Source organism: Schistosoma mansoni, assembly GCF_000237925.1.
Source record: "Schistosoma mansoni, WGS project CABG00000000 data, supercontig 0442, strain Puerto Rico, whole genome shotgun sequence".
NCBI lineage: Eukaryota > Metazoa > Platyhelminthes > Trematoda > Strigeidida > Schistosomatidae > Schistosoma > Schistosoma mansoni.
In genome coordinates this window covers 1,324-16,184 of record NW_017386274.1, presented here as the reverse complement: position 1 = coordinate 16,184, position 14,861 = coordinate 1,324, and the positions used below count along the sequence as shown (strand labels likewise).

General features: G+C 36.0%; 1 protein-coding gene across 1 annotated transcript; it reads right to left on the bottom strand.

Annotated features, from left to right (window-relative positions):
• Positions 1-7,278: 7,278 nt before the first annotated feature.
• Smp_205580 (unnamed protein product) lies at positions 7,279-8,522 on the bottom strand (the record flags this gene model as incomplete). Its single annotated transcript, XM_018798486.1, has 2 exons — positions 7,279-7,478; positions 8,456-8,522. 2 exons carry the CDS (start codon positions 8,520-8,522, stop codon positions 7,279-7,281), a joined length of 267 nt encoding a protein of 88 aa, XP_018647444.1.
• Between the last annotated feature and the right edge of the window lie 6,339 nt (positions 8,523-14,861).

The window sequence follows — 14,861 nt, the reverse complement described above, 5'->3', positions numbered from 1 at the left end:
CTATTATCACAGCATTCATTGAATCATTTCTTATGTTCCTACATCTTGGAGTAATTGGAACATTCAGACTTATTGTTATCTAGAATTTCACTGTATAATGAATTAGTAGATCACCGTAATTTTCTATTCCTGTATTTTCTTTATTGTAAGCTTTTTTATTATTACTTCCTAATGGGAATTTTTTAACGAAATTATCTGAATAGCCGTTATTTCGTAATATTTTCTTCAGTGTATCTATTTCTCTATCTACACTGTCTTCAGAACATAATAGTTTGGCACAAACACAAGCAACTGGCTATCAGGACTCAGTGGCCGAGTGAACTGGGTTCGAGTCCCAGAGTGGACATCAACTCTGAGATGCAGGTACATCCAGCTGACGAGTCCCAAATAGGACGAAACACGCGTCCTGCATTCCACTGCTAGCCACTATCCATCTCTGCTTACCATAATAGTTTGATTTTGTGGATGAGATATTTAACCAAATTTATTTTGTATTGAAGTGGTGTAAAGCTATTGTAATAAGTATACTGACCAGTCCATATATTCTCTTTAAATATACTTCGTTTAATAGAATCATCTATCCTTTTAAGAAGTAAAACATCAAGGAAAGCTACACTATTGTCGTTTTCCTTTTCGCTAGTGAATTTAATAGCTGGGTGAACGTTGTTGGAAAAGTCCACCATCTCTTGTTTGTCAATATTTTCGTCACCCACTATTAGTGTGTCATCTATGTATCGGCAGTAATAATCTAGCTCATTTAAGATGTCTTTTAACGATCCATTTTCTACTTTGACAAGAGAAACGTTAGCAAGGATTGGACCTTGGGGTTATCCCATTGCTATCCCACCTATTTGTCTGTAAAATTCATTGTTAAACATTAACTAGATATTCATAGTAAATTTTAACAGAAGTTCCGTCATGTTATTTCCTGGAATCGGTATCTCTATTTTCTTTTGTAGGAATAATCGAATAAATCAAATACACTGTTAAGTGTATCAAAGAGTCCAAATCATCCATTTGAGATACGTGCAAAATCGAAGTTCAAAAAACAATGATTTGTCTAAAATAGAGTTTCTTTATTGAATATTATACAAAAACTAGTTACAAACCTCAACTTCTGAGGCGTCTATGGAGTTTACAGCGTCTTTTTGTTTGAAACCAAAGAGCTCCGATAGTGCAAAATGACATCCGTTGTCTGTGTCTAAACTTGATAACATATAAGTGCAACTTTCACTACGACGAAAGGGTTAGATACTGGATGGAAAGTATTTGACAAATCATGGAAGATATCTTATACACCGGTTCCATCTGCTTTGAGGGGAATTCCCACCTGTCTACTGAAAGGAAAAGTACAGATGCAAAAGACCTGCTTTCCTAGAGCTATGTTATTCGTTTTGTCATACGTCTGAATACGATTATGTTTATGAGAAATCAAGATGTTCCATGGTGTATATTTTGGTCACCCGATTTGTAAAGGCCATCATCCTGTCTAACAGGGTGAGCCACTTTTGTAGATATTTTGTCTACTGAATTTATTCTCCAGGGATGTGACTGCTTAACTTACGGAATTTGAGATTCAATAAACACAACTTAGTAACTGTCTACTTGTAAAGTATAACGAAGCACTCGAATCACACAATTGAGATACGCACAAAATGGAAGTTCACAAAACAATGATTTGTCTAAAATAGCGTTTGTTTATTGAATAATATACAACAATTAGTTACAAACCTCAACTTCTGAGGTACATTTGACGTTTACTGTGTTTTTTTGTTCGAAATAAAAAGTCTACAATAGTGTAAAATTATAACCGTTGTCTGTGTCTAAACTTGATAACGGTTTACCTACAAGCAAACATTGAACTAAGGGTGAGCAGTATGAAAACTGGTGCGTTTAAACAAGGATTAAACGATTTCACAAACTTGCGAGTAACTAATACAATGATTGAGTTTAAGCAATTATAATGATAAATACAATAAGTGTTATGAGCATATGTAAATATTTTAGGATATTACACGACAAACTTGAGTTACGACGTAGGCTTAGAAATTGTTAGGAATACATTCATCTACTGAATATTAATAAGTAGTATAAAATAATATGCAAAAGAGTCGAAGGGTAGTAAAACAAACATATATTTTCATAGTTGAAAGTATGAATCTATTGAAGCTAGATCACCAAGAGAAACCTGGAAGCACTTGACAGCCGTTTGGTCCTAATATGGGACTCCTTAGCAGTGCGCATTCACGATCTCCCCTGGCGAGATATGAACCCAGGACCCACCAGTCTCGCGCCAGAGCACTTAACCTCTAGACCACTGAGATACGGCATCCAATGGTGTTAATGTCTAACTTCAATCAATCCATGAAGTTGAGCAACCATATTAAGACTGAACGGTCGTCAAGTGATTCCAGGTTTTCCATGGTGGTTCAGCTTCAATCAACACATGATTTCAACTATAAAATGATATTTACAAATTAAAAGGTGATATAATAATAAAATCATGCTTAGACTAATTGATGTCTTATAGTAGATTGTTTGAAAGAAATAGGCTTGAGAATTTGAGTATTACAACAGAAATATTTCAATGAAGCATTCATCATCTTCTGTGAAGATGAAATGGATAAGTTAGATTATGTGATTTAAGTATTCACTTCATTTCTTCACTGTATTTATTTCATTTAAACCCTAGATTATGGAATATTTTATATTTGTCTTAGGTGTATCATGAATTCAACTATTAAATTGCTACAATCTCCATAAAAGCCCTTTTCTGATAGTAACAATCATCATGTTCTCACTAGTGACTGACTTCAAGAGGTATTTCCTGGAGTTGTAGTGAGAAACCGTGACCAGTGGAATTCAACCGCATCTGTTGTGACGCAGTAACTCACTGAAAACAATGGTAGACGGTGGTGCAATTCCGTGGGTTGGTTGAAGTCAGACATAAACACCGTTGAATGTTGGCTCAGTGGTCTACAGAATAGGCGTTTCCAAGAGTGATCGAAAGTCCTTATTTTGAATCACGCGTGTAGGATCATGGATGCACACTATTGAGGAGTTCGATACTAGGACGAAACGGCAGTCCTTTACTTCCAGGTTTTGAATTATGGTCTAGCTTAAACCAATTCATGAATTCAACTATTAAATTACTCGAACGTCCACAAAACCCTCTTTCTAATAATTATGTGTATTAGTCAACCAATACGCAAGTGAAATTACTTAAAAATACAATGAATATTATCAAATTGAGTCTATGAATCCAACAAATGACAGCGTAATCTGATAATAATTTAGCCAATCTAGCATTGATGAGTAAACCGTTATTCTCCAATGTGATTAACACAATGTGCGATTATACTCTGAAAAGCTTTCGGCAATTCTCTCATAGTTCTATAGAGCCTGGATACCACACCAGGGGAAGTTAGGATAGTGTTAAATCTGTTTTTTGTTCCTGTTTTTATTCGCTTCCCTTCAACGCTTTTGCGTATTGTTTTATACTTTACTTATTTATATTCAGTAAATGATTGTATCCCTAGCAATTTCTACGCTTATGTCGTAACTCGAGTTTGTCGCGTAATATTCTAAAATATTGACAAATACTCGTAACACTTATTGTATTTATCATTATAATTGCTTAAACTCAATCATTGTAATAGTGACTCGCAAGTTTGTGAAATCGTTTAATCCTTGTTTAAACTCACAAGTTTTCATATTGCTTGTCGATAAACCTTTATCAAGTTTAGAGACAGACAACGGATGTCATTTTGCACTATCGGAGCTCTTTGGTTTCAAACAAAAAGACGCTGTAAACACCAAAGGTACCTCAGAAGTTGAGGTTTGTAACTAGTTTTTGTATAATATTCAATAAAGAAACTCTATTTTAGACAAATCATTGTTTTTTGAACTTCGATTTTGCACGTATCTCAAATGGATGATTTGGACTCTTTGATAGACTTAACAGTATATTTGATTTATTTGATTATTCCTACAAAAGAAAATAGAGATACCGATTCCAGGAAATAACATGACGGAACTTCTGTTAAAATTTACTATGAATATCTAGTTAATGTTTAACAATGAATTTTACAAACAAATAGGTGGGATAGCAATGGGATAACCCCAAGGTCCAATCCTTGCTAACGTTTCTCTTGTCAAAGTAGAAAATGGATCGTTAAAAGACATCTTAAATGAGCTAGATTATTACTGCCGATACATAGATGGCACACTAATAGTGAATGACGTAAATATTGACAAACAAGTGATGATGGACTTTTCCAACAACGTTCACCCAGCTATTAAATTCACTAGCGAAAAGGAAAACGACAATAGTGTAGCTTTCCTTGATGTTTTACTTCTTAAAAGGATAGATGATTCTATTAAACGAAGTATATTTAAAGAGAATATATGGACTGGTCAGTATACTTATTACAATAGCTTTACACCACTTCAATACAAAATAAATTTGGTTAAATATCTCATCCACAAAATCAAACTATTATGGTAAGCAGAGATGGATAGTGGCTAGCAGTGGAATGCAGGAGGCGTGTTTCGTCCTATTTGGGACTCGTCAGCTGGATGTACCTGCATCTCAGAGTTGATGTCCACTCTGGGACTCGAACCCAGTTCACTCGGCCACTGAGTCCTGATAGCCAGTTGCTTGTGTTTGTGCCAAACTATTGTGTTCTGAAGACAGTGTAGATAGAGAAATAGATACACTGAAGAAAATATTACGAAATAACGGCTATTCAGATAATTTCGTTGAAAAATTCCCATTAGGAAGTAATAATAAAAAAGCTTACAATAAAGAAAATACAGAAATAGAAAATTACGGTGATCTACTAATTTATTATACAGTGAAATTCTAGTTAACAATAAGTCTGAATGTTCCAATTATTCCAAGATGTAGGAACATAAGAAATGATTCAATGAATGCTGTGATAATAGCTAACAACCAGTGATGATAACTGTTCTAATGAAATAATAATAAACGATAAATAAGTATAAGAAATAGAAAATAAGGTAATCAGATGTATTTCCTTACGCCTGTTATCCTCCCCCCCCACACTCATCGAGGAACACAGTTCAACCACCAGAAGTTTTAATTCATCTTTAGCATGGATAATCCTTTCAAGTTGTTTCCAGTTGATATTTATTCTTTTCATATTTGCTTCCAATTAACGACACAATTTGTTTGCTGTGTCTCTAACGACGACTAATTATCACGTGATTTATTCGTCAATCGAAATACGAGTTATACAATCTTATTCCTGCTTTTGATGGAGTTTTGTTCTCTGAACTGAATGGTTTGGTCGTGGAGCTTTCATTGTTCTTCTGAACGACATAATCAGCACAAACTACGAATGATAGTGAAGTGTTGGAATTTCTCCACCTTAATACTATGCCGAACCAATGAAATTCTACCGGTATGAGCAGCCTAGCGTCTTCATTGGTACTTTGTTCGCCTAGCCCTACCAGTTGAGTCCATAACATTACTACCAGATTATACTATACAAATTACTGATTGTAAACATGTCTGGTTTATATACAACCGAACCATATCACATTACATCACAAAATAGAAAATAACATTCATACAAGATCAAGCCAAAATGTGGCTGTGAAAGTGGGACACTGTAATCAATAAATTGAACATAACTTAAGAACAGTAAGTCGTATAATAATAATCTATAGGTCAAAATGAAGCTTATTATAAGGAGGAATATAGATGTACATAATCTAGTTACTGAGTAGTTATACAATAAGAATATACATATAATATTAGTCTATTAATAGTCCTCGGAATTTATCCGTAATTTAATCTTCACTAGGATATAACAGTGTTCTTTGTGTTTCCTTTGAGGATTGCAAGTTATTGCTTTCCTCTTGATCTAGTTTGATGATTTCCACAATGTAATTCTTATCCTTTTGCAACATCTTTTCCTAAATTCCTCTTCTATTGGAAGTTGGTTTGTTCTCTCTCGTAGTAGGCTGTTATTGATGATATCCAGTCAACGGACATTCAGTATCTTACGGAGATAATTATTTATAAATAATTGTACCATTCTGATCATAGTTACGGTAGTTCTCCACGTTGGAGCTCCATATAGTAGAACTATCTTCACGTTCATAGTGAAGATTGTGATTTTGATGTTGATTGACAGTTGTTTTAAGTCCCATATGTTATTCGATTATAGGAATGCTGTCCTTACTTTTCCAATCCTTGCATTCATATATATTTATATGATACCTTACCGATGTTTACTGTTTAAAACTCACATTTAATAATAGTAACGAACTACTGTTCATCTCTGTATGAACTGCTAGAAGACGTTGACTAAATGTGGAGTCTTCTGATGTCAATGATCATCAATAAAAGGTATCTGGGTGATGAGTTTTCTATGGTGGTCAAGCTTCAATTGATTCATGATCTCAACTATTTAAACTTATGTGTTTAGAACAAGTTCAGACTCTAATCGAGCCACTTATATAGGAAACAACCTTTTGTAAGACCTGTTCTGAATAACACTTCAGAAATGATACTCTTATTTTATGCTTCTAAGATCAAAGAGAGGAATACAACCATTTACCAATGTCTTCAGTGAGTTGATATCTTTCAATAGACCCAGTTGAACTCATGATTAACTCATGATCTCAATTGTAAGGATGGCTCGTTGGTAAACTCTAGGAAGCCTCAAGAAGGCCAGAAAGAGCCGAAAACATTCCATCCAATCACTGCTAGGGGAATATTCTAAAATGTCGACGTGTAGCTTCCCCATTGGATGGATAAGAATGACCCCCTATGTGCCTATTGGTTGTTCGAAATGATGATTTACTCTCAGTCAAAAAAAACTATAAATACATGAGATTTCTGTACTACACTGTTTTGGGGAATAAAAGTTCCTAATTACTAGTCTTCTGTTTTCTCTATTGCGATGTTGCGGGTTCTAACGTTCAAGTAGTCTACTAGTAGGCGGCATTGTAAGAATCAAAGTTCTAGATATAACATCAACTATATAGAATTACTATAATCTCCACAACCCCCACCCCTTCTGATAAAGAGAGTAACAAACAAAATGTTATGAGAATTAGAGTATAATTTTAAATATTCAGAAAAGATGTTGACAACAGACCCCTTTTAGAATAACAACGGAATAGAAGTGAATACTTCTTTGACTTCAAAAAAAAAAGAAAAAAAACAAAGAAAAAACACCACACATCTCCTCATCACTTCAAACAGATTAAAATGGGGAATGTATAAATTTAAGTTTAGTTATACTATAGTTTACAGGTAGAAAGATGACATTTTTTACTACAACATTCTTTATTTGACATACAGAATGACTTGAAACTTAAACACTCTACACATTTTCCACTGAATGGTGCATCAAGTTCACATACAAGTTCACCGCAACATCGATCAAATATAGTTTTTGCACAACTTTCACCTTTTTGTTTACATCCTGAACCTGAAAATTCTAAAGAATAATAGAATAAACATAAAATGATGAATTATGCTACTTATATAAACAGATATAAGTAGTATGTAACACTAATCAGAAGTAAAATGGATAATCAGTCGGTCAGTCAGCTACAACGTAGGATCAGGTACATTTATGCATCGGTCCAAGTTGTCATACCTCACTCATTAGCACAACAAGATGAACACCGGATTTATAGAATTAGTCAATTTAGTGGTGGTAATATATAAAAGAAAGATTGTATATAAGGATATAGTATAGGAAGAAAGACAGATATGAAGCAATTTTAATCTTAAGGTTTAAGGAAAGATAAAGAGTGTATACACCAACGCCATTGTGATTGATTCTGAGTCATGTCACCTAGAGTCTCTAACCATTGATAGCAGAAGATTAAGAAGAGATTAAGAATGTAAATAGAGATTTATCATACAGATGAAAGATGATGTATTATGAATGTAGATCAGAGGGGGTTTTGTGGAGAATTTAGTGTTTTCACAGTTGAAATCATGAGTCAATTGAAGCTAGACCACCATCGAAAACCTGGAAGCATTGGACAGCCATTTCGTCCTATTGTGGGACTTCTCAGCAGTGCGCACCCACGATAACACCTCGCGTGCGAGCGCTTGCGCCTAACCTATAGACAACTGAGACGGCGTCCAACGGTGTTAACGTCTAACTTCAATCAATCCACGAAACTGAGAAACCGTACACCATTGTCTACAGTGAGTCGATATCTCACAACAGAGGTTAAGCGCTTGCGTGCGAGACTGATAGGTCCTGGGTTCGGATCCCGTGAAGCGGGATCTTAGATGCGCACTGCCGAGGAGTTCCATATTAGGATGAAACGGCCGTCCAGTGTTTCCAGGTTTTCCATCACGGTCTAGCTTCAATCGACTGGGCATAACAACAATCATAACAATAAAATGACAGAAAATTTATCATTTCTATTATACAATAACGGATTGATAACATACCCATCTTTGTAATGAATATTGATAAAATGAATAATGAGAATAAGAACGATTTGCACATAACTGACATTGTATAACACTAAAGTATACCAAATATCTTTATGATTTAATTCTTAGTCTAACTTTATATATATATACATACAGATTCGATTGAATATGCGTAGGGGGTAAGGTGTGGGAGTGGATGTAGGGGTGATGATAGGGGTGTTGTTGGTGGTGGTGGTGACGGGGGGTGTTACATTATATTATTTTCACATGATATTTTAAGGAGAGAGAGAGAAAAAAAGGGTTTCATTAAAATTTTTTTTGCTTGAACATCAATAGTTCTCATGGTTACATGAGGACTTTGACCTAAATTGAAAATAAAATATGATACATATAATTATAACTACTTATTTAAAAACAATAAAGTGTTTTCAGAGATGGATAGTGGCTAGCAGTGGAATCCAGGACGCACCCCGCTTCGCCCTATTTGGGACTCGTCAGCTGGATGTACCCGCATCTCAGAGTTGATGTCCACTCCGGAACTCGAACCCAGTGCCCCCGCTCCAAACGCCATCGCGTTATCCACTCGGCCACTGAGTCCTGATAGCCGCTTGCTTGTGCGATGGGGTGAAGTTTGAATTTACTTAGTATTGTTTGTTTGGATCTTCCCATCTATGTGTTTAGGACACAGTCTCTAATTGAAATATGTGCATACCGTGCGTATTACCTCGATATACCTTAATTCACAAGCAAGGTAAGCAGAGATGTATAGTGGCTAGCAGTGGAATCCAGATCGCGCGTTTCGTCCTATTTGGAATTCGTCAGCTGGATGTACCTGCCACATCTCAGAGTTGGTGTTCACTCTGGGACTCGAGCCCAGTACCTTTCGCTTCAAACGTCATCGCGTTATCCACTCGGCCACTGAGTATCCATATCTAGCCGTATCCCATGGACATCCGACGTCAGTGGTAAGGTCTCAACAAGAACGGAGCTAATACAAAAAAGTCGTGTGACAGCATCAAGCAGTTTTCTCTTGAGCACGGAGGATACTCTCTCAGCCTAATATAATCAACTCTAATCCAAATTCCTTTGCAGGTACCTCTAGAAGAACCCTTACACAATGTGAGTAACCTGGAAGTGATAACAGCCCTCATACCTCTAACAGTACAAAATAGATGTAAATTAATTATCAGAAGGGGTTTTGTGGAGATTTAGTATTTTCATAGTTGAAAGCGTGAGTCAATTGAAGCTAGATTACCATGGAAAACCTGGAAGCACTGCTTGACGACCGTTTCGTTCTATTATGGGACTCCTCAGTGGCAGTGCACATCCACGACCTCACCTCACGAGATTTGAACTCAGGACCTACAAGTTTCGCGCCAGAGCATTCAACCGATAGACCATCGAACTGGCCGGCATCTAATGGTGTTAATGTCTAACTTCAACCAATCCACGAAGTTGAGCAACCGTTCACCAATTGTCTTCAGTGAGTTCCTATCTCACAACAGACGTGGTTTGAACTCCACTGGTCACTGCTTCTCACTAGAACTCCTGGATGTAGTTCTCGAAGTCAGTCACTAGTGAGCATATGATTATATTAATTATCAGAAGGGGTCTTGTGGGGATTTATTATTCAGAGAAATTATTAGAAAGGGGGGTTAAATGTAAAGTAGACGACTATTGAGGAAGTGTAATCACTGGACGGCTGTTTTATCATAGTATGAAACTTTTCAGCAGTGCTGATCCACGATCCTGCAAGTGAGATTCAAACCCAGGACCTTCGATCTCTCTTGGGGACGCTTAACCTATGGACCGCTGAGCCATCATGTAATGATGTTAATGTCTTACTTCCATTAATCCATGGTCTTGTGCAACTATTCATCCATTGCCTGAAGTAGATAACTGTTCTACCCTACACGGATCGGACTCCACTGGTCATGGTCCAGTGCTTCCAAATTTTTAATGGTGATCTAGCTTACATTGTCTTGTGAATTCATTTATTCAGAGCTAGTCTCAATTCATCTTTCATATCTATCTGTTCATCTATAATTTTTACCTTCTTTCATGTAACAAGTAATATCAGTTTCTTGATTAATCACAGAATGACAGAAATTTTAAGCATCACTTGAAAATTATTGGATAATCGATTTATCAAAAGGAGATTTTGTGAAAATTTTAGTAATTTTATATAGTTGAGATCATGAGTCAACTGAAGCTAGACCACCAGGGAAAACCTGGGCGCACTCACGATCCCGACTCGCGAGATTCGATCACATGACCGACAGTCTCGTGCGCGAGCTCTTAACCGATAAACCACTGAGCCGGCATGGTGGTCTAGCTTCAATTGACTCATGATCTCAACTATGTAAAATACATTTAGTTCATTTTTTTATTTCGACTTGTTGCAATACATTTTCATTTGAACTAAATAAGTTGGTTTTTTAATCTTGATTACTGGAATTTGTTTCAATCTTATGTCAGTTTAACTGACATCAGTCATTTGTGCTCAAAAAATGTCATGTATGAATTAACAACTCTTCTAATCGAACGCTTGAATCAGTTTCCTGAGTTCATCTAATAACCTCAGACTAAATGTACATGGCAACTTGAACACAAGAGGAAAGGGGGGGGGAAATATGGAAAGAACGCTTTACTCCAAGGTTTAGTTATGAACAGAAAATCGAGGGTATTTATAATATTTCAGATTGTCTCAGGATTGTGGAAGTTCCTAGAACCACATTAAATGTAGTAGCAGGATAGGTAGTTACCCAGTCAAACACATGATTCTGCACTTTCTAGATGCTTCCGATAAGCTTTTATTCAACGCTGATTGGATAAAATGTTTCTTAGCGTTAATAAGGTCACTCTGGACTCTATCGAGGAATCCTTTAAATCACTTCAACAAGAATCCGCCCAAACATTTAGCAGTGGTTTTAGTATATCTATTAAAGAACATTCAAGAAACACAATGAATGATGATGATTATTATGATACTGATAATAGAATAATCGAATACAAACAAGTGATTGAGATTTATGTGAGAAAATCAGAGTTGAATGTATCATACTGACGACCAAATCATTCATTCCTTATTGAATTAGGTAACCATTTTAGCACTCTTGTCTGTCGACAATGTCTTGTTATACTAGGTTTTCAAGTACTTGTACGAGTCAGAATTAGCTGGAATCATCATACTAATGTAATTTTACATTCATCTTTCTCTGCTGATCCAGTCAATTTCGCTTACCACTGTTACATAGTGAAATCAGAATGCTAGGAATTGACGGTTTATGTGAATTATAGTGAATAACTCGCCTAACTAACAAAAAACAAGCTTAATAATTTTACAGAAAGAAATTCATTCTGATAATCAAAACTGAAAAGCATCTCAGTAACTCTATAATGACAACAATGAGTCATGTTGAAATATAGAAGCTTATTTACTTCGTGAATGTTCTGCCGACAGATTACTGTGGGAGAGAACAAACCAACTTCCAGTTGAGAGAGAAATTAAGAAATGATGTTGGAAAAGGATAAGAAATACGTTGCGGAAATCATCAAACTGGATCACGAGGAAAGCAATAACTTGCAATCTTGAAGGGAAACGGAAAAGAGGAAGGCCAGTTAACACAATGCGTCGGCAATTGGAAGCAGACATGAAACGGATAAAAAGCAACTGGAAACAAGTGGAAATGATTGTTCGGGATAGAGTTGGATGAGGAATGCTGGTGGTTGGCCTATGCTCCTCCATGAGGCGTGACAGGTGTAAGAAAGTAGGTAAGTAAATGTTAGGAATCACTGTCTCTCTAAGATATCCATAACAGATTCATAAAATGACTAAAGTCTGTTCTAATTGTGAAAATCAACCTCCCTAATGAATTTAAATGGACATTTTCAGTAGATACTTGAAGATAAGTGGTGGTTGGCCCATGCTCCTCCATCAGGAGTAACAGGTGTAAGTAAGCACATAAGTAATCATTTGAATAGCTTGTATAAACAGTGTTGGTCGATAAATAATATCAAAATAAGTATATCACCTGTAATTATATGGAAATAGATTGTTAAGAATAGTATTGAAATTCAACTATAAAGGAAGACATCGGATGAACAGTCGCCGAATTAGTTTATAGCACAATATTAAAGTTACCTGTTCAACTGGTCAACTATGAACCTACAACTCCAAGGGATTCTACTCGCTTCGTAAGCTGCTTACTACAAACGATGCAGAACATCAAAGCAATATCCCCACGAGAACATAACAATCGTGTTCAACTTGATAAACATCTTGAAACGTGTAAATTTGTTTTCGTTCGAGTTGACGCCGTAAAAAAAGCCACTGAAATCACCATATAAATGTCCCTATAAAGCACTCACAAATACTTCATTATCAACAGAAATGGGAACAAGGAGACCATATCTATAGATAGAACAAAACCAGCTTTCTACGTAGCCAATCAAGTCAAAGAAGTCAACGCTGACGATCAACAACACCTCCCATCAGTTACTGAAAAACCAATGGAGGAGGACAAACATAGCCTTAGACCTTGTTTAACATGCCTAGGCGTTATGTACATTTTGTAAACTAGCAAAATCAAAAAACATTCATTGTTATACATTACATGGTTAAGTTTACTGAATTTTCTTCACATGTACTTATAATTAATTACATCACTTCACAACAACTACTTGTTTTGCCAAATTTTTTTTTATAATAAACGAGTGAACTGTTCATTAACTGTACTCAACAACAAACAATCCAATTTTAAGTTCATGAGAATATTTTATATTACTAACGTTCAGGTCATACCTATCTTCACCATTGTTTTCTTCCATTATTACTTTAAATATTATTTTTGCATACATGTATATACTGTAAACCATCAACGTTGATGATATATGTTGAATGTTTGGAGGCCTACTCAAGTTAGACGGGAACGAACAAGCTAACTTCGAAGTCACACTTCACAACCAGCACCTTACATGGATTGACCCATCGACGTATCAAGGAACCATGGATGCTCTGAAGACTATACAACACAAAAGACGTTATTACAAGAATATATTAGTTAAAGTAGATACAAGCGAAAGTAGAACCAATGCCGCATGGACCAATCCATGACGTATGATTAACTGATGCGCGTTGATTGTTTTTGACCTTGACGGGGATCGATGATCTGTTCGATATTTAGTGACCCAACTGCAGGATGATTTGGCTAGGGTTCAGTGACATTTCACTGGTCCTACGATACCATATGCTTACAATTTCTTTTTGTTTGTTATAATAACCAGTGTTACCTCCGGACACTCTGTGGGGGGGAGCTATGTGAAGATAGGCCTATTAAACTTATTTTTGATAGCTTTTGTATTTACTTTGTTCATTTTCACATTCTGTACATTTATCACTAAACATTTGTACTTGTTGTTTAAGTGTATGACCTTGAACACTTGCTAACTAACTTCCTGTCGTTTTTGAATTCAACATAGCATGACATTGGGCATGGTAGAAAAGTCATGCCACTGGTTCTCGCTCACACGTAACATGTTGTCGAGGATTTAAGATGTCGTTCTTTATCAGCTATTAGCAGAATTTTTTTTCCTTCACGCGTCAATGTTCGTAATCTTTCTGCTTATTAAATAGCTTTTATTCCAATCTATTAGCATTTTAGCTGTTCATAAATAAATGCACTCTTATACACACATGCCTCGTTCTATTATGCCTGTGGATATGTCAACGGAACTATTGATTGACTATCATCCATATTTATAGACTATTGTGACATTTCCATTGTGTTCTACGTTTGGTAAACTTACTGGAGCCACATCTATCTGATTGGAATTATTAATTGTCTATATTTGTGAATTGTTGGGACCAAGCACAACGGAACACGCAACAGTCTGCCAATTTAAATAAAGTCCCTAAACTATTATGTGTTAATAACTTATAAGTTGTTTATTGTTACATAAACTTTTGTATGTAATAACTTTGTTGCTATTTTTGGTCAATATACTTTTTGGTCCACCACAACGGTACCGGGTTCGAGTCCCTCGGTGAACATCAACTCTGGGATAAAGGCACATCCAGATGACAAGTCACAAATAGGACGAAACGCACATCCAGGAGTGTTTACGTGATCAAAGTTGAAAAGAGATTGTTACTGCATGAATATCGGAGCTATCTGTTCCTTCCATTTGAATATTTCAAGTGATCTGTTTTTTCGTTTGTTTGAACACATCATTATGCCTATTAGCGTCATAACCTATTCAGGTGCGTTTGTAAAATGCTTACAACATTTCACTGTACAAATTACGGAAAAGGTCAGTCAGAGATATTGTGTTCGCTGGCAGTATGCATAGGAAAGAATACGCATTATTGGGATGTCGATTCGTGAACTGCTCATATCTAACTGGCGACCACTCAATATTT